General features: G+C 37.1%; 1 protein-coding gene across 5 annotated transcripts in view; it reads left to right on the plus strand.

Annotated features, from left to right (window-relative positions):
- R3HDM1 (R3H domain containing 1) overlaps positions 1-21345 on the plus strand; it is a 58240-nt gene that overhangs the window by 31837 nt on the left and 5058 nt on the right. For 3 of the 5 annotated variants that reach the window (XM_075511202.1, XM_075511203.1, XM_075511204.1), the window contains 8 exons: positions 3013-3167; positions 4643-4744; positions 8510-8770; positions 9276-9396; positions 14611-14765; positions 15342-15490; positions 17803-17906; positions 18532-18699. In XM_075511202.1, coding sequence (XP_075367317.1) covers positions 3013-3167; positions 4643-4744; positions 8510-8770; positions 9276-9396; positions 14611-14765; positions 15342-15490; positions 17803-17906; positions 18532-18699 — 1215 coding nt within the window. The remainder of the gene's footprint in view (positions 1-3012; positions 3168-4642; positions 4745-8509; positions 8771-9275; positions 9397-14610; positions 14766-15341; positions 15491-17802; positions 17907-18531; positions 18700-21345) is intronic. The other 2 variants (XM_075511206.1, XM_075511205.1) reach the window with 2 other exon arrangements.

Consider the following 21345-nt stretch of genomic DNA (forward strand, 5'->3'; position numbering starts at 1 on the left):
CTTCATTTTTTGTCACAACTTATTCTTGTCTCTCTATACTCATGACACTGACTTAATACAAGTGAAAGAAATAAGCACAAGATTATGTGCTATTTCTAAACTTCTGTTTGTCAGTTTAAAACAGGATTAAATCAGTATTGGCTTAATTGGCCAATACTGATATTTTCAGTAAGTAGTAGGAAATTAATACTTCATAATGTAGATGCAAGGAGATGTGTAACTACTTGTCTGGATTAAATGACTAGTTAGCACTCTCTGGGCAAACTTTTATTTTATTGTAGTAGTTAAGAAATTCTGAAAATTTTAATTTACCTTTTATGCAACACATTGGAATCTTTGGGAAAATTATTATATTTTAATTTAAGTTTAAAGATTTGTTTTCCTTGTAGAAAAGAAAATACTTCAGGATATATTTCCCATCATTCTGTAGATGGACTTTATTATGTTTGAATATAACTGCACGTGATGTTTTAAACTAAACTTTTCTCATGGGGGTTGTTAAAATGATCAGATTAAATTCTTTCTCTTCTATAACTAAAAGGTTTAACATTGAAATAGATAAATTTCTCTTTTTTCCTTAATATAAATCAATTGCTGTTGTATAAAAAATTTGAGGGTTTTTTTAATTAATGATTCTGCATATTGATATGCTGCCTAAGGTTTCTCTTAAATGTCTTACTGTATAAATGAATAGTTTAAGCCAACCCTGCTAAAAAATTGATTACAAATGACTAGCTGTAGCATCTAATTTTCATAGATAGCCATTGGATTTGGAGGAGGATGTATCTGCCATCTTAGATCTAGGTTCTGGACAATAGCACTATTGACTTAGTTTTTCTAGTTCTAAGGTGATAGTTGTACATCTTATACATGAATTTGCCATTGTGTGTGTTGACCATCTGAAGGTAAATACGATGATTAGTGAACAAGTTTTGTTAGAAAAACAAGTGGGTTTAGTGTTTGTATACACTAGAGTACTTTGTACTCTACATTAAATATGAAGAATGTTGGCTGTCATTTTTCAGATTATGAGTTTATAGCATGACCATGCTAAAATCTTTAGAGTTACTGTACAGGAAAACAGGTATTGCAGGCACTGAAACGATATCATCAGCTTGAAAGTGATTTCATGTAAAACATGATACAGTTTTTTAATTTAAAAAATAGCAGGTTTTGAGTCATCTTCATTTCAGTTATGTGCTTGTCAGTATTTTGCATGTGATTAGTTTCACTTTCTTCCTCCTGTACTGTTGGTCATTTTCCCTGTTACATTGATGGGACTTCCACATAGCAACAGGGAAGGGCAGAGAAACAAATGTGATTGTGAAAGTTTTTCATCTGAAAGCATCTTGTACTTGCACCCCCCTCAGAAAAGGCAGCAGAATTGTAGACTTGACCCTGTTTGGTATTCATTAAAATTAGCTTGATTTTCAAATTGTGATTCTTCCTACGTTTTATCTATTTTTTTAATGTATTTAAACCAGTCGGTAGTCTTCCATAACAGAAGATTATGTTAATATCTAATGAGTGTCTAATAGAAGATAAAGTACACTTCCAGAACAAGGAATATCTAGGTTCAGATAAACTTTCAACTTAAAATGTACTTGAATCATCATATTCTGTAATTATTTATCTGGCTTTATTGTTCTAAATGACAGTCAGAGTTCAAAAAACATAGATTACTTTCTTAACATTTCTGACAGAGGATCTCGTGACCTTAGGTCAACAGAGTCATTCTTCTCAATAGTTGAAGATGGTAATTAGGAAAAGACAGTTCTTATTCAGCCACTACAGGAAACAAGTTAAGCTCCAGCGATTACCAGAAAGTGGTAGAAAGAAATAAGAAAATCTGACTCCCTCTTTATGTGAACATTCCCAATTTTTGAGCATTAAAGAGAAATCCATTAAGCTAAATGGAATATAGCAAGTCTGTTCATGCTTCCTGTCTACCTCTTGCATTAATTGCCTCAGTCCTCTTTTCAGTAGCTTTTACACTTTTATGTTGGCCAGTTGCATTTAAATATGATGGGACAAAGGAGTCTGAAGGAGCATTAGTATACTTTGACAGGACCCCAGCTAGGGTGCAAAGGTTTTAGTTTCAGTTTATACCTTTCTGGAAAGAATCTCAGACAAGAAAATATTTATATCAGAGGAGAGAAAAATTTACATCAGTATTTGGACCTTAAGCATCAAAATAAGCCAATGCAAGACATATCATTAAGCAGCTAGACATAGGCCCTTGCTAGCTAATCTGTTGTTCCTTTGATTTGTTTTGTGTTTTTCCCAACCCAGGCACCAAAATAAATCACTGTTTGTTTATAATTTACTTTTAAGTAGTTTATTTTTTAATTATTTTTCATTAGTCCACTGCTGTAATATCAAAGTTTTGAATTATTAAATAGGAGAATAATACTACATTATTTCATTTGAAAGCTAAAAGCCAATTCATCTATGAATAGGGGAAGAGAGTCCTTTAACACTAATCTCGTTAGCAGTTATGGGACTACCATTGCAGCTACCGCTTTATATGTTTTTTAAAATATTCGCCTTCAAGCTCTCCTGTGTTCTGATTTGTGTTCAAACTGATTAAAAGAGATTCATTTAATTGCCTTTTAAAAGGTCCTTAAAATAGTATTTTTAGTAGGATGTTCCTTTATTACTCCTACCCTTTTCAATCCACTTTATTAAAAATGAGTTTTCAAGACAAGCAGCATGCAGCAAATATTTATCTGTGTTCACTAGGTAAAGACTGCGGTATCTTTGTTTACCTTAAATGTTTTGGGTTTTGACTGCATGTAGCTTGTCAAATGAGGCCTGTTTAGTCATTGCTATTATAAATGTAGTTGTGGGGATTTGGCATAAGTCTGTCATATAAAACAGTATGACTTCACTTATTTTCAAATTTTTTTATTCATTTTGCCTACTGTAAATACATTTGTTGTTGTTTTCTCTGAACTTAGATGATGCAGCTGGCTGTCATTGGGTTGCATGTGTTCTCTTTCAACTTTTCAGGTCAGCCATTCCTTAATCCAGATGGCACTCCAGTTGTGTACAATCCTCCTATGCCTCAGCAACCTGTTAGGACCCAAGTGCCTGGACCTCAGCAACAGCCACCTCTTCCCGCACCACCTCAGCAACAGCCAACAGCTAATCACATCCTCTCACAGGTGCACATGTCAAATACATGATGCTTGTATCGATGACTGATACTGTCAAATTGCTGTCTGATAACAAGGGATCGGTAGGTTTGTTCTGTTGAAGCAGATGTTAGGAAGTAATAGCTACACAGCTATGGGTAACTGGACTTTTTCCCCCACAGTCCTCGGAGCTGTCAATTCTGCCAATAACTGAACATGGTGGGCAGCCTTTTCTTAAAAATATAGAAGATGTTTTAGTATGAAAATGTTATGATATCAAGAACATACCAAGCCTAGATTGCTCTGGAAAGGAGGTTCTGCCTTCATCCTTAGTCACACTGTGTGGTTACCCCTGGCATTAACAGCAATATAGTCAGCGATCTGGGAAGAGAGTTAATCCAACAGAAATCTTTGTTTGTCTTAAGGTGATTTTTCAGCCAGATGAATTCTTGGGCTCCACCCCACAAGCAGTAGTGGTGGCACAAAAGAGGTAGCCTAGGACTGGTAGAGTATGAACACCTCTTAAGTAGCACTTTGGCTTACTCTACTCACAAAACTGCACGCTGAAGTACAGGATCTATTTTATCCTTGTCTTGTACAAGAGGAATTTAGTAAAATAGGCCAGATTAAAGATGACCTCAGCCCTTGAAGAAGAAGAAAAGAAAAGAGTCTGTATGGGCAGGAGAAGGGAGGGTTCTACCTCTTCACAGCAGCTATTTCAGGCACCAAGCTACTGTCTATAGTCTCCTGTGGTATTTTCAAATTGTTCTCAAGTTTTATCAAAAAGTTATTTATAGAACTTCATCAAAACCTTTATCCTTGTTCATTTTCCCTGTGTAAATCTTCTGTTCAGGATACCTGCAATATGCTGCAGTAGAGATGGTCTGTTTTGAAAAAGGCTCATTTGTACTCTTTCTCCCTGTCTAGTTTATGTAAGTGTGTATGTGGTATTTGCAGTTTTCTTCACAAATTCTTTACTACTTCTATGATTGCCTTCTCAATGGATACTGGAGTTAAACTTGCCTGAAATATTATCAGCAATGACACCTCTCTGATGTTCAAATAACCACAATCTAAAGAAAATGTTTTAGTGTTGTTGAATAAGTCAAAGTAATACATTTTAATCTGTGGTTAGTAGTAAATTCATTCTGTCTTTAGATGCTTTGAAACAACTTGTATTTAGAATGCATGTGTAGGTTTTATTTTATAATTTAAAAAAAAAATCTCTCTAAAAGAAACAGTAAGTGTTAAATAGAAGCAATTTGCGGAGTTATAGCTAATATAATGTATACCATATAAAGCAAATGTATTTCTGCTGGGAGACTGAGATATTGAAAATTACTTTTGTTTTAATTCTATGCAGTCTTGAGCTTAAAAAGAGAAGTATCTATTCCCTTTCTGGTAATGGAGCCTAGCTGCTTTTTTCTATTACAAAAGACTTTGACTTTGTTTTCACTTCTCTTACTCTGATGTTAACCATGTTTATAAACCTGTTATTTCTTCAGCCTATGCGGCCTCTGCAGCCTTCTTCCCAGCCTGTTCAGTACTCTGCAGTCTCTTATCCGCCCCCGCTCCTGCCAGTCTCCTCTACACAGCAATATTCTGTGGTATTATATCTTCTGTTCATCTCCTCTCTGCATGGGTTAATCTTTAGTGGATGCTGACCTTTGCTTGGTTGTTTGTAAGTGGTGTGTGATAGCAGTGTAATGACTGGCTAGCTTTTCAATCACAGTAAAATATTACCTGAGTGGGGGAAAATAGTTCCTGATATTTTAACGTGTTTATTTAAAGTTCAGCAGAAATGTATACAATTAAGTCTATATCTATATACCTCTTTAGTTATTTTATATATATATATTATTTCCCTTTGTAAGGGAACAGCTTTTCAATGCTATTGTTTTGTTAGCCAGTCAGTACCTCTTTATGTCTCTCTCTTAACCTTTACATCCTTTCTTGTTTCTTTCTGTCTTCTCTTTCTTTTCCTGAACCCTAATACCTTTTGAGGGATCAGCTGTGCTGGTTTTTTGAGGTTACCTTTTTCTAGCCTCTTTGCCAGAACTCTTAACACTCCCACTTCACTAGCATCCCTTGTTTAATAAGTAGAAGCTGGAAAAGAAATATCGTAGTCTTTTGTGTTTAAAAAACAACAAACAAACAAAACACACACAAATTGAAACTGAAACCTAGTAAAGGAGAAGAGTTATCCAAGGCAGAATCTGAACTAGAGTCCAGGTCAAGAATTGAGTCTTCCCCACTCTCCAAACTGCTCTGATACTCTAATGAATACATGACTGCATTGGGTTTATGTGGCAGGGTTTTGGTAGCAGGGAGCTGCAGGGGTGGCTTCTGCGAGAAGAGACCAAGAGTTGTCCCCGTGTCGGACAGAGCCAATTTCAGGCAGGTCCAAGACTGACCCTGCACTGCCCAAAGCTGAGTTAGTCATCGACACTGGTGGCGTCTCTGTCATAATGTATTTGAGAGAGGGTAAAAAAATTCTGTGCAGCAGCTGTGAGGGAGAGGAGAGAGAAACAACTATGCAAACACCAAGGTCAGAAGGAGGAAAGGAAAGGGAGGAGGTGCTCCAGGTGCTGGAGCAGAGATTCCCCTGCAGCCTGTGGAGAAGACCATTGTGAAGCAGGTTCTCTTCCTGCAGCTCATCAAGGACCGTGGTGGAGCAGATATCCACCTGCAGCCTGAGTAGGATCCCACACCAGAGCAGGTAGAGATGCCCTGAAGGAAGCTGCAGCCTGTGGAGGGCAGGAGCTGTGGCCCATGGAGAAGAGCTCATGCAGGAGCAGGTTTGCTGGCAGGACTTGGGGCCCCGCGGGGGACCCCCACTGAAGCAGTCTGTTCCTGAAGGACTGCACCCCGTGGAAGGGACCCATGCTGGAGCAGTTCATGAAGAACTGTAGCCCGTGGGAAGGACCCACATTGAAGAGGTTCGTGAAGGACTGCACCCCATGGGTGGGACCCCATGCTGGAGCAGGGGAGGAGTGTGAGGAGGAAGGAGCAGCAGAATCTAAGTGTTATGAACCAGTCACAACCCGCATTCCCCATCCCCCTGTGACACTTGGGGGAGGAGGTGGAGGAGTTGGGAGTGAAGTTGAGCCTGGGAAGAAGCAGGGGGGTTGGGGGAAGCTGGTTTTAGTTTTGTTTTTATTTCTCACTACTCTACTTTGTTATTAATTGGCAATAAATTATAAATTAATCTTCCCCGAGTCAGGTCTGTTTTGCCTGTGATGGTAATTGGTGAGCGATCTCCCTGTCCTTTTCTCAACCCATGAGCTTTTTATCTTATTTTCTCCCCCTGTATTGCTAAGAATGGGAGAGTGATAGAGTAGCTTGGTGGGCACCTGGCAGCCAGCGAAGATTAACCCACCACAATATTATACAATAGCTATTTTAGTATGTATTCAGAGTTTTTATTTTGTTATTAATTTCAACATTAATCAGAAGTGTCTTCTAATAATAGATACAGATTTATCTGAATTCAATAGCCTGCGTATAATTAAAACTATATTATAACTGTTATCTGTACTTTAGGTATACAGTTCTAAAAGGAATTGCACTTCATTGGAGGGTGTTGGGTTTTTTAGCAATGTTGTTTCTCATGTTATTTTAGAGTTTGAATACACGTAAACTGCAGTCAGTATAACTTACCTCCTTAGTAATGAAATGAGAACAGTTAATTAACCAATGTGAGCTTCCTATGCGAGTTTAGCATATGACTAAACTGCTGTTAGTAGCAGCTAGTTCAGGTGTGTCTATGCTATGATTCACAATCATTGTTAGGCATATGGTTGTTAAAGCAGAGAATGAAACTCCTTCCAGGTTTATAATAGTTTCAAAGCATTTGGGGAATGCTTTGAACGAAACATCCAGGAAATGGGTTCAGATACAAAGTGTGCTGGCAGTTTCAAAAATTTAGTTCTGCCGATGGTAACTTAGGTAACAGTGTAAAGGATTGATGGTCTTGGTTCATAATCTTGAATGCAACACATCTCTAGTTGGTACCAGGAAAGTTTGCTTTCTCCGTTTATTGGTAATACCATGTTTCAGTGGTTAATCATGCTTGTACTATACATATCACTGTAGGACAAACTGACCAGATCAGAATTTACTCATATTGGTAGTGTAACAAATAAATACGTATTGCTTGGGTTTATCCTTTGGACATTTTTAGAGGTAATTTTAACTCATAATTAAATATCAGTATCTCCTCTCTAAACTAGGTATTATGAAAAGCAGAATGTAAAATTCAATGTGGAAAAACATTATAGTTGCGTTAATAGGCATCATTAAAGAATGAAATACCAAAGGCAAAGTCAGATTGTTGATCTAATGAAAATAGGGCTTTTTAAGCTGCAAAGGTATTCTAAATAAAGGTTTAGGTGCAAATTCGTATTTCCAGTGGTAATTAAGAATACCTTTAGCCTGGGAACTATAACATTTCATCATCAAATATGAATGTAGTTAATCAGTAAAAGACAGAGCTTGCACTTATGCTTTCTTGATTAACTCCTCTCTTCTTCAGGACGATCTAAGAGATGATCCGGTGGTCTTAAAATACTTTTAATATTCCTCCATGTTTGGAGAGTCCACTTCTGAAGCATGAACCAAATCTTCCTGTTTAGCCAAAAAATACAATAGTAGTGATCACTTCTGATTTCCAGGATGTTGATAATTTGATGCTGAATTGCTTGTAAAGAAAAGGAGCTTGGGGTTACAGTAATGGAAGTTTCAAATTTTGCAGGACTTCTGCAGTGCTCAGTGCAATCAGTATCATGGTTTCAGATGTTAATAAAATACAGATAGTAGGTAACCACTAGAACACATTTCTTGCAGCTGTTACTTGATTTCAGGCTAAAAAAATTTAATCCTTGCATGTAGTATAATACCAAGTGAGAGGAATGTACCTTGTTATTCAGGACTAGAGCCTCATTAACTTAAGCTCTTAAAAACAAAAATTACTTTAGCAATACTAATGCCTTCTGCTGTTTTAACTGGGGTTAGATGTTTTCACTCAAGCTTTGGAGTCCAATCGGAGAATGTTAGTGACACAAATTCTGACTTTATTTTTGACAACTGAATTCTTACAAGAAGTAGAGAGAGGCAGATATAATCCAAAATTTAATATTTGCAGTGAAATGAGTGAAGTCTCTGAATGTGGATGTTCTTTCCTTCTGTCAGCCCTGAAGATAATTTACTACTGTGTTCCATCTTGTTCTTTCCTGTTCTTTAGCTGATGTTGCTAATGCACAGTAATTTGAGACATGCATATCTGAAACTTACTGAGATATTTGGCTATTTTATTCTGTCTTTCTTGAATGTACATTTGTGAATGTAACTTTCCCTTCTTTTAACGATTACAGCAAGACAACCTAGGATCGCAATTTAGCCATATGAGCCTTGCCCGCCAGCCACCTGCTGACCCAGTTGAACCTCATACTGCTATGTTCCAGTCCACTGTAGTCCTCCAGCCCCCACAGCAGTCTGGTTATATCATTGCAACTGCTCCACCTCCACCGCCCGCTGGCCAACCAGTTTCTGCTCCAGGCTACTCAACATCTAGCCACCCTGTCAACCAGCAAGTACTCCAGCAGCAGGGATATATGCAGCAACCTGTGCCACAGGTACAATGGCTCTGTTTCCAGCCTCCCAAAAGCTATATTTAAAAAGTGATCATCCTGTTCTATTAATGAGCTTTTTATGTGGTGTGGGGTTCCCTGTTCAATTGCAGCTGCTTGCATTTATCCTGGAGTTGGGGTTTTTTCTGGCTTACATGCTTTGAAATAAATGACTTCAGTTTACTTGAGGGAGGAATAATCACCCAGGTATTACCTGTAGCTAGTAAAGCTCATGTTCTGCATAGTTTTCTAGTGTCTCAGATGTTTCTTTGTGGGAATTGTTACTTCTACAGTGAAAGTAGAAGAAATCAGCTGTTAAAGAGGGAATTTATGTAGTATAAGTCTTTTTTAATTGCTAAACCATTTAACATTAGTTGCACCTTTTAATAAGTTTTGCATCTTTCTCCTATCATGTGATTCTTTTTGCATTCTTTTTGCATTTCATTTTTGCATGTCTGCCTTCTATAAACTTGCAGGTAGTGAAATCTCTTCAATTGTTTTTTGGTTCTAGATGCCAGCTTGTTATTGTACCCCCAATCAATATCCGCACTCCAGTCAACAATACCGACCTGTTTCTGTCCATTACAACACACAGCAAAACCAACCATTGGCACAGCCTGGGCAGCAGACAGGTTTGTTGAAATCTTTCAGCATTTCGTTAGAACACCTCATATGTGTTTTCTGCTGGTTTTGCGCTTTAAACTTATTTTGCTGTATAATTTCAAATAAAGTAAAAGTTCAAATATGGTATACAAAGTGTAACTAAGCTGAGGTGGAAAACTCTTGAGTCAGTTGTTCATGAAGCTTGAGATTTCAGCCATTACTATGAGTCGCTCATGCTGTAACTTTAATTATAGGATAATTTTTTTTTTTTAAGTTTAGAACTGCATAATTGTTGTGGTTTAGCTTCAGTCGGCAGCCAAGCACCACCCAGCCGCTTGCTCACCCTCCTCCCCAGTGTGATGGGGGAGAAAAGCTGAAGAGCAAAAGTAAGAAAACTCATGGGCTGAGATAGGAACAGTTTAATAATTGAAATAAAATAAGAAGAATAATAAATTGTAGTGAAAACAATGAGAGAGAGAGAGGAACAAAACGCAGGGAAAAACAAGTGATGCAACCACTCACCATCTGCCAACTGATGCCCAGCCAGTCCCCAAGCAGCGATCGCTGCTCCCCGACCAACTCCCCCCAATTTCTATACTGAGCATGACGCCATATGGTATGGAATAGCCCTTTGGCCAGTTTGGCTGTGTCCCCTCCCAGCTTCTTGTGCACCTGGCAGAGCATGGGAAGCTGAAAAGTCCTTGACTAGTGTAAACATTACTTAGCAACGGCTAAAACATCAGTGTGTTATCAACATTATTCTCATCCTAAATCCAAAACACAGCACTGTATTAGCTACTAGGAAGAAAATTAACTCTATCCCAGCCAAAACCAGGACAATAAATTAGAAAACTCCTTTGTTACTAACTTTTTAGTAACTTGCAAAGTAAGATGAATTAGTACCTTTAAATGATGTAACATTGCAGAGATGTACCTTAACTGAAAGTTCTAAACAAAAGATACTAATTGTAGATGTTGTGGCATGAAGACTGCTATGCAGAAGATACTGGTGATACTGTTTTAATTTGTCTTTCTGTCCTATGATTAAAGGTATCTGGCTATTGCATAGAATATATAATAAGACTTAAGTGGTTAGAATTAGTTTTCTGCTCCTCCTATTTCTAGTAAAGACTTTTCTACTGTTTCAGAGTTACCTGTCTATGAATGTTATCAAGCTGTATTTCTGTCTCCTTTGTTTCCTAGTCTTTTTTTCCTTAGAAATTTTAACTGTAGCTACCATTATTCTAATAATCTGTACTTAAAAATATTGTTATGACTACTTCAGTAAGACTTGGATTCCTGAAACGAATTTAATTCTAAGTATTATCTTGACTCACCATCAAAACTTTCAGAAGTAACTAGTGATATTTGGAGGCAGAGATCCTTAAAAATGAGGCTTCTATACTATGTCTTAGCTGAATACTTTAGACTTAATGTCCTTTTGAATTTCCTTCAGGAAGAACGATTTTTTTAATTCCTCCCCCTGCCCCCAACTATGTGTTGCCCTACAGAAATAGGATGAAAGATCATCTTTTACTAATAGTAACTGGATTTCTTTATAGCTGTTCTATGAAGTAGCCTGTAAGAGGGATGGCTCCCTCTTCTGCAGTTCTTCTAGGAAGTGCTCCAAGAGCAGCAACACTTGAAGTTGTTATTCAGGGTTTGGTTCACAAATTTAGGCGGGATTATTTCATTGCAGAATCATTAAGATGTGATGCCCACTTATGGTAGGGTTGTCAGATCATTTTAAAATACTGTTAATACCTGCTTACTGCAAAATAGATCACCAGTTTTCACTCCTCAGAAGTGAAAGTATATTGACATTTTTTTCAAAGGAAAACAAATTACTTGGCTTTGCAACTTGTTTTATCCGTTGTTGTTAAAGATGTGTTATCCAACTGTATTACACAACCTGCTTTCCTTCCTCAGAATTTTAATGCCTAGACTCCTTAATAGCAAAAAGTCTGAGGCTCAGCTGGGGTTACTTCCCCATTTACGGGGACACCCTATGTGAATAGCACACAAACTCTAAATCAGAGAGAGCCCAGTGTATGTATATAGCTAAACAAAATGATCTGAATTTGAAAGCATGGGGTGACGGTGCATCAGCACCAAGATGCAAAGGGAGGAATCGGTTGCTATTAGGTAAGTAAGTTTCTTTTTTGTCTGTTTTTAGCTCTTTATGTTTTAACTGAATTTCACTGCCTGTAATGTGGACAGGGTGAAAAGCATCAGCAGCTAATATCTCCCTCTGTGTCCTAGAAGAAATAAGCAAGCTGTGCAGACAGCTACTTTACTACTTCGATAAAGTACCTTGTACCTGTAACCCTGACATCAAGGGATCATATTTAAGTAGTGAAGGGGTGGTCCAGCCAATAATTCCATTCAGTCCTGTTTGGTTACGTGGTGTTTAGTAGCACTAATGGTAGAGAGGAGTATTTTACTAGCAACTACATAACTAGTGTTTAAGTCAAAATCTCCAAATTGCTACCTAGCTATTGCTGGCTCTCATTTACTGCTTTATAGGCAAATTTGAATCCACATTCTAGAGATGGAAGGTTCCACGTCACATTTTCTGTTCTGTAAACTGCTCATGAGATGGTGTATTTTGAAATTCTCTCTTGTAGATTTATTTTAGACATTAAATATTTGTATTAAGTTGACACAAAGCTACATGCGAAATGGTTGATGCTTATTAGCAACAGCTGGTTTTGAGTCAAAAGGCAGCATGTTACTTGGCTAATATAGCAATGTGTCTGGTCAAAAATGAGAATTAACGAATCTTGTATTACATAAAAGCTGTGGGGTTTATTCATCTTATAAAGTGGTTACTAACTATGACATAATTTCCAAACACAAATGTAGATACAGGATGACAACTTCTGAGAGCGTGGCAACTGAAGCCACTTTTGGTTTAATATTATGGAGTGGCCTGACTTTATTTATGAGCTGTTGGATTCGGGGCCGTAACACTGTCTGAGAGGTTTACATTTCTCACAGTGAACCGGTCTCTTTTTCAGCTGCTTCCCAGCTTCCTTTTTAAAGGGGTTTCAGGTGAAATATTTCAGGGGTTCACTTTTACTAAAAATGCTTTGGTTGTCCAAAAGATGTTGGGAGAAGAAAACTCTCTTTAAGAAAAAGGCATTTCCGATTGCCGTGATAATGAGGACCCAGTTACCATGAGACCTAACTACAGGTTGATAAGTTAACTTTTCTTATATTAACAGTGATTTCTTTTTCATTATGTAAATATGAAGAAACATGCTTCTGTTTTTATCTACTGTTTCAGAGTATTTCTGTGTAATGAGACAATCTGCTATGGCAGGTGTGGGTTTTCTGCTGAGTGCTGCATTTCTGTCGGACCACTCTCTATGCAGAGGTGAAATTGTGAAGCTAAAAATAGAGCATTCTTTGGAACGCTGTGGGGAACCTTCTTGGCAGTCAATTTACATTGTTCCAGTTCTCTCTACTTGCAAAATCGATCATGTCTGTCTCTGGTAGTGCCAGAAAAAGCTGAAAAATATTCACAGCTACATTGCAATTTCTGGGAAATGAGGGGTTTAGCTTGCAGATGTATTGATTGGATCTGTCATATACTGCAACTTCACATTCTGCTGCTTTTCAGGTGCCATAGATCATTTTGTAACAAAATTCATTTAAGCATTTTGTTTATTACAGATATGAGATGGATTTTTGGGCACAGTTCAAACTTAAAAGTTATTTAAAATTCTAATTACTAATCCTGATTCAAGCATGCGTTGTTCTGAAGTTTTGTATAGTACTCTGAAAATATTTATAGTGTTGTGTGTTTCTAATGAATAGCTCTCTTGTTTTAACAAATTGAACCTTCTTCCCTTTAATTTTCTGAAGCAATACGTGATTATAATAACAGTCTTTTTTAGTCTTCATTGTTGCAATTTCTATAGAGACAGCCAGCTGATACTTAATTCACAATGTTCATTGTACCCTGTATGTATGTAATCAATGAACATTGGTGGGGTTTGTTTACAAAAAAGGTGTTTTGTGTTAACTGAATAATTATTTTCATAATAGAACACGCAATCTTTTAAACACAGTTAAAAAAAAAAACTAAGTGAGTTTTTGCAGCTATATTTGCTTTATTATGGTTTCATACCAAGGTAGGGAGCATGGGGAATGTCAAGGTCAGTAGACATGAATGTGTCCAAGTTAAATACAGACTCTTCTTGCCGTCAGTGCATCTTGACAAGCCCAGTTTTGTTATTCTGGAGCGATAACTGGCTTTGTCTCAGAAACACTGATAGTTACGGTTTTTTGCTGATGTGGTAAGTAGCACATACCTGTATAATAGAATATGACGAAAAGAACTTTACTTGTGTTCTGCATGTGTTTTGATCGTGGTAGCAGTTACCTACTATATGCTTTAAAAAAAAAAAAAGCGGGAGTTAAGGTTGGACCTAATAAATGCACAGATTTCCTGTTTGGCACTTATGCTTGGGGCTTTTTTTTGTTTGTTTGGGGTTTTTTTAAGGCCATTTTTGAAAGATAGCAGAGGATACCAGTTTAAGCACTAATAAACTGTTGTAGAGGCACTGTAGAGGGATGAATATGAACATCTTTCTTCTCTTCCCCAAGATAACTTGGAATATAAAATCTCTTCCCCTGTATATGAACATGGCTTTTACCTGGAAGCTTTTTCTCAGTTCCCAGTTGTTTTCAGCATTATGGATTTCGGTAGAAATTGCCCTTTTTAAAAAGATTTGCACACATGCCTTACACAAATTTTCTTGAAGTGTGATTCAGTTTTGAATCATAGTCAAGATACTCTCATCCCTAGGGCACCTGAGGTACTAGTAGAATTTAGCATAACGAGAATTTCAAAACTAAAGTACCTAGAATGGCCTTATTCATAATAAGAGACAATTAATTGGTTTTGATATTATCTAGCATGCTTTGTTCAAATGCTTTCAGCTTTTACCTATCAAATCAAGGTGTTAATGCATGTAACTCACTAGAGTGTAAATAAATAGCACAAGCATGTGAGAGCAGCATTGCAAATAGTATGTATAGTATTTCATGCTGGATCCAAACGAACAAATCTGTTAATTTTAATGTTGGCTTCTTTCTATATGCATGATAAGTTCAACTGTTTTATGAAGTTGCCAGATTTAGAAAGCCATTGGAAAATGCTACATTTTCACATAGGCAACTGTGTATAAAATGTGTTTGTTATTTCAAAATAAGATTTAAATGTATAATTTCAGGTTACCAGGTTTTGCCTAACCAGCAGCAAAACTACCAGGGTTTAGTTGGAGTTCAGCAGTCTCAGAATCAAAGTCTAGTCAGTGGCCAACACAACAACGTTGGGAATCAAATTCAAGGTGTGATTGTTCCATATCCTTCAGTGCCATCTTATCAGGTGGGTAATTTATTCATAACTTTCCAATCACTTTTCTGTGTGTTTGAGTGGTGGTGGTGATTATGATGATGATGATTATTATTATTGTGCATTGCTTTGTAAATGGTAGAAATGCAAGCAGGTGTCAAAGGTGGCTTTAGGGACAGAAATTAAACAAACAAACAAACAAAAAACCCCACAATTGAAGTGAGAAGAGAAGCTATCACAAGCATACAAGTTCTAGTCCTGTTGAATGCCAAGTGCTGTGTTAATTGTGATTCAGAGGATGGGGAAGAAAAAGCTCATCAGATTTCCCTCCCCACCACCCCGCTTTCTATTGTAGAGAAAATATCTTTTGGTAATTTATAGAGTCCCTTGGAACCAACACTTCCATTTTTGGGGAAGAAGATAAGTTTTTTTTTAATAAAGCACTATTATTTCAACTACTGTTATCACTAGTCTTCTGGATTTAGAGAACTCCACCAGATCTTTCAGCTTCTGTTTCTTTAAAAAATTCTTGTATAAACTAGGTGATGGTCAAGAGCCAGAAAGAAACATTGTCTGCAGAAGAAAATCTTAATGTCTTCTCAATTTTAGGTTTCAGTGCCTCAAGGTTCCCAAGCAGTGCCCCAGCAGACATATCAACAGCCCGTTATAATTCCCACTCAGTCAAATCAAGGATTGCCCACAACAGGAATGCCAGTTTACTACAGCGTCATTCCATCAGGTCAACAGAATAATTTAAGGTGAGTTTAACTCAGTTATTTGATTTCTCAGCAACTAGGCTTAATTGCCTTGTAGTAACTGACAGGGTCTGCTATAGTATTGCATATATTAAAATGTATTTTAAAGGCAGACTTACAGACACTTTGTTATCTCTTTTATTTTTGCTCTTATGCAATTAACTAGAACAACCAGTACTGCTTTAATTGGGACATACTTGTTAGACTGGAAAACATTGTTTCCATATCACTTTCAGCAATACTGTACTACAGTTCCATGTCTTAAGTTTTCTGCATTCTTTTTCTTATACATGAAACACCAGTGTGTTCAGTAGCAATGCCTTTTTGCAGTAACACTTAAGATGATGTGCATGACAGATGACTATCCATATTCACTGGTTTTGTCAAAGATACTACTTTAATAAGGTGTAGAGAAAAGAGAACTTGAATTCCAGAAAAAGACTGACTTTATTCCTTTTTTGGAGCTTTGTCTGGAAGGAGCTCTAGCTTACTTTGTCTGTGTAGCTAATGAGGCCTGCTGGCATAAAGCTGGCTGTGAAACAAGTATAGGAACTTTTTCCTATGCTCAAGGCTTGTTTGATAAATAACTTTTTGGTTTTGGTTTTGTTACCTACCTTGGTAACAGCAAATTGGTCTACCTGTACAGACCTTCCTGTGTATACATCTGTGCCCCCAACACAATGTGAGTACATGTGAGAGAACGGATGGGCAGATACCTAAAAGAACTCATTAGGATTAATGCTTGTTACAAATTTTTCTTTGTCAAGCTTTTTGAACTTCTAAGTATGCATTTAAAAATACCTTGCTTGCAGCTTTTAAACAAGCAGCAACAGTATGAAGTGTGCTTCATCCTTTTGTGAGTGCAGACTTAAATAGTATTTGTGTTATCGCTGCATGGCTTCATCTACTTAAATTTGAATTCTTGTTCTTTGTATCTGAAGGTTCTGTTTATCCTTTTCTTCTGTAGTTACTTTTGAGGTTCAATGAAGTCATAGGTAGACATAATCCTAGACTTTTTTTGAAGTAAGTTTTGTTGCTTGTTCTTTTGTGTCATTGGAAATGTCCCTCTCTTTTTGAACAGGGAAACATTTGTTTGGAATTTGGAGCAGACTAGCAACTCATGACACCATCTTGCTTTGATCAAAATAGTTATGTTGCAGCTCTTTGACATGGAAAGCAGAACACTGTTCTGCAGGAACTGAATAGTCTCAAACCTAGAGGTCACTTTTGAAAACTGTAATCGGTAGACAGATGAGAAGCTGTGTGAGAGTACACATGCCATGCAGATATAAAACCATCTGTTTTAGTTTTCACTGAGTTTTGTCTGCTTTAATGGAAGGGAATATTTAAATTACAATTATATAATTGAACTGTGGGACAAAGGATGGAACAAACTTCTTGTGATGACATAGGTAAAAATGATTAAGTCCAACAGGATTACATGTACTTTTTTCCACAGTTTGAAGTAATTTTTTTTTTTCTCGCTCCCTCAGAATGTTTACTTTATCTGTTAGTACAGAAATGAACTACAAGATTCTATAGGCACCATTCTGATTATGGTCCACCAACCTGGTGTTCTGGCTCTGGCAGTAAGATCAGTTAGTGGTATGATAGAATTTGCCTACGTCTGTTACTTACCTGTTTTTTTCCTGAATGCCCTCAAAAATACCTGGCATAAATAAACTTTTAAAAAGTTATCCTTTTCCTACATATTACAAACAAATGAAAGGTTGTTTATCTCCTTGAGTAGTCTTCCATGACTACTCATTTTTTCTTTTCCTGCACCCTATTTGGTAAAGCCATGGGAAGGCAATCATCTCTTTAAGCTGTGTTACTTTACACTGAAGCACAGGTGTGCTCGTTTGGTGTGCTGAATAAGCTGGCTTAGCTGCATGGGACCAGCCTCCAGCTGAGGGACTGCCTCTGAAATCCTTGTGGCAGGTTCTGTGGTGATCATTTAACTGAGACCTAATTCTGGTTAATTGGGCAAGACAACAAATTGCCTTTTATTATTATTCTACATGTCTTTATACCAATACAGCACTATCAACACAAAAATAGTATATCAAAATAGGTGAATTAGTACAGCTTCTTAATGTATGCAGGGTATAAGTTTTTGCCAAGGAAGAGATGTGAAACTTCATTCTTCTGAAGAATGAGTAGATTCGGGGGTAGGTGGGAATATACTGATTTTAAAATTAACAAAATCTCAGTGATTTGCAGTACGTGTAGACAGCAAATGCAGCAGTCATGGTTAAATGAGTGTAGCATAAATGCCTGTTAGTCATGTTCTTTTTTTATTATTATCATTACAGTTCATCAGTAGGATATTTGCAGCCTCCTGGATCAGAGCAGATACAGTTTCCTAGAACAACATCACCATGCAACTCACAGCAGCTTCAAGGGCAGCAGTGTGCAGGTTGGGAGAATCAAGTTTTTATTGAAAGACTTCAAAAATGTCTAGCTATTACTGTGCTGGGTGATTGGATATTTGCTATTAAGGGTTTGATTTAGAACTAACTATTGTATTACATTTCCTTCTGTGTTCCATTTTGAAGTTGTATTGGAGGCAGATTGACTTGACATCTAAATTTGTTTATCACTGAAAGCTCTCAAGTTACTTTCTTAAAATTCAATAACGTACATCATAATGCCTTGTATGTCTGCTTGTGAGTTGAGACAGACATGGGAACTATATATTCTCAGCAGAATGACTTTCATCTTTTCCTGAATAGCTACATGAGTCTGAAAAATTTGAGATTTGGGTTTACATTTGATAGAACAAGAGCAAAGTATATTTTGGAAGCAGTATACTTGGATCTTCTACTCAAGAAGCATTCTAGATTTCACTTAATGGAGTAGGAATAGCGATTTTCTTCAGAGTTCCTGAGAAGAGGATGAAAACTGTAAGCATTCTGGGTTTGGATAGAGAGGAGAGGTAGCTTTTTGACCTGCTGAAAAGCGAAATGAAATACTCCTAATCTGTGTGGGGTGTCTTGTTTTTGTTTTTATGGTAGCCTTATTTACTGCTTTTACTTTCATAGTTTATAGCAACCATTCAAGTCAGAAGCCATCACCTCCTACATTATTGCCACCTTCATCAAAGTCAAAGCCACAACAGGCTGCTTCCATTGTGCACTACAGCATAGTGTCTCCACCCTCATCATGTAAAAGTTCGCCCACTGGTCTTTCCATCATGCAGCCAATAAAAGGTATATTTTATTGGGATTTTCATCTAAGCCATTCTGTCTAGAAATCTGTTGTAAATTATCAGATTGATTTCATGGCTAACTACTAGAACAACTGCAACTTGAGTGCCATTTCTGCAAACACTTTGTTGTAATTCTTCATCTAAATTGCTATTATTGTAACTTTACAAATGACAGCTTGGAACTTAATGAAACAATAGCCAACTTCATGGGGGCAGCCTGGAGGCAGACTTCAGCAGATAAGTGTCCCTTAGCAGAAGCACTTAAATCAGGTTCAGAATGTTTTGATCCACAAAATATTTGGGTAATTTTTAGAAGGTGTATAAATAGCAGCTTCAAAGGCTTGTGAAAACAGCAGTGACATAGAGCTTGTCATATCCATGGAATGTTTATAAATGTTAATATCCAAACACCTAAAAACTATGAATTTCCAACCATAAAATTGACAGACTGGTCAGGAAATTAAGAGCACTAGGGTTAGCCTCCAAACAAGAGGCTATAGAACAATCCTGTGATCATAGCGGTACTGTCTGTATTTTACCAATAGGGAATTTGATACGTTAGAGGTTTGGTTGGCCAAAAAGGGGTAATCTCAAATATTGCTATCTCAGTATTTTGCAAGCAAGCAATAGATTAAACAACTCTAGGTCAATGACCTCGATTCCACTATAGATGTGGTGTTTTCTTATGAACGCTTATCTTTTAAGATATTTTTAGAGCCTGTTTATTAGTAAATAGATAACAAGCAGTTAAGCAGCAAGATAGCTGGATTAGAAGTGTATTTTAGTTCGTGGAGAGATTTGGTTTTGTTTCCATTTTGCTTCAAGTTTGTTTGGCTTTAATTCTGGAGGACTGTCATTTCAGGATGTCTAGCACTAGTTCTTCTACCCTCCTAATCTGTGCTGGTACTGCTGGTTTTGTGCAGTTTTGAAGGCCTGTTCAAACCTGTTAAACTGCAATTTAAAGATGTTTGGGGAAGGGGGAAGCCCTTTATGACATAGGGAGAACAAATTTTGAGAGAATAAAGAAAAGCATGCATTTTAGCAAGTGATACTGAGATGATGAATCAAGGCAGCTGAGGTAAGGACAGCAAGGACATAGGCAGACAAGCAGCACAGTTGTGTTTCTTTTCATTTGAAAAAGTTATTGAGGACCAGACTGCAAATCTAGGGAGCCTCTCAAGGATTTCTTCTGGGTTTCCCTTCTCATGGGTTTTGACAGGTGATAAAGTGTCTGCAAACTGACTTATGTGTTCTATGACACTTCATTTCATCAGCATGCTTGTTTAGGAAAAGAATTCCATTTATTTTCATTTACTGAAATCTGTGGAACTAGAAGTAGTAGAAAGAACAAGTTTTTCTGGGTGTACAAAGTTTTATTTTGCAGTTTCAATAGCATTTTCAGATTGTGACACTATTTTTTAGAAATGGTGCTGTAGATGGTTTCGAAAGACAAGCGTGTTTTTGTTGGGTGTTCAGTTCTCACAAAACAGAGATAAGTCAAGAGAGTTGTATGCTGAATGCTGAGGAATAAAATGCTATAATATTATAACACACTACGGTGTAAATAAGTATAATTTATAATATTTATAAATATATGCATAAAATATTAAAATGAAACCAATCTTCTTGTGTAAAATGTAGTGTGTGTATATAGATGTTTGTCTGGTACGTCTCAGGTTTACGTATCGGGATTACCTAAGTTTATGGCTTTACCACTTGGAAACTGTTGTGCTACATATTATTCAGAATACAGTTTACAAAAGCTAATGTAGTTTTAATATTATCCGTTCATTATTCTACGTTGTTTGGTTTGCTTTTCGAAGGAGTCTGCTTCTTTTTATGGATCCCGGGGTAGTGAAAACAACAGACTGTTTTAAAAAATACAAGATGAATGCATTTTATAATGTGTATCCAACTGCTCCGAACTGATGCTATGACGTAGGTAGTAAATTGAGACGATTGTAGACTCCCTCTTTAAAGGTGGATGATTAAGTGATGTTTAAACCATGTGTTTTAATCGTGGTTTCTGAGAAATGCTGTAAACAGTGGGTAGAGCAGAGAAGTAAATTGCAAACAACCATTTACAAGTAAACAGGACATTATATAAATTACCTGGGACAGAGCCAGGTCAAAGGTGGAAGACAGCTTCTCTCTCAGGCAGCCTCTTGTCACAACTCCTCAGGTGAAACCTTATGGAGCAGCATTGGCTGTTTAGCCGTTCCCCCTGAGTTTGGCATTCCTGTAGCCACCACAGCAGCTAAGTGGTACGGGATGTGGGGATCCATTTGCAGTCTCTGCCCAGAAAAATGTTCATATATAAAACTTGTAAAGGAGGATCATTTTGCCTCAGACTAAAGATTGATTCCGGGTCTTTCTGATGTATGCCATCATATCAGAGAAAACATTTTGAGTCTGTATTGCTGTATATCATGTAAAACCAACTAGGTAACTCCTGTTTTTAAATAAAGCGTATTTTTGCTTAGTATCACATGTTCTTCAGCACATTGCTCTGACAGTAACTACAGTGAATGTCGAATACTTTCAACTACCATTAAATAGAATGATTTCTTTAAAAAATATTCTCAATAATGACTTTCAGTGGTTCCACTTTTCTAGTTCTGGGAAGCCCTCTCAAAGTTAACTATCA

The sequence above is a fragment of the Mycteria americana genome, chromosome 9 (genome assembly GCF_035582795.1).
Source record: "Mycteria americana isolate JAX WOST 10 ecotype Jacksonville Zoo and Gardens chromosome 9, USCA_MyAme_1.0, whole genome shotgun sequence".
Lineage (NCBI taxonomy): Eukaryota > Metazoa > Chordata > Aves > Ciconiiformes > Ciconiidae > Mycteria > Mycteria americana.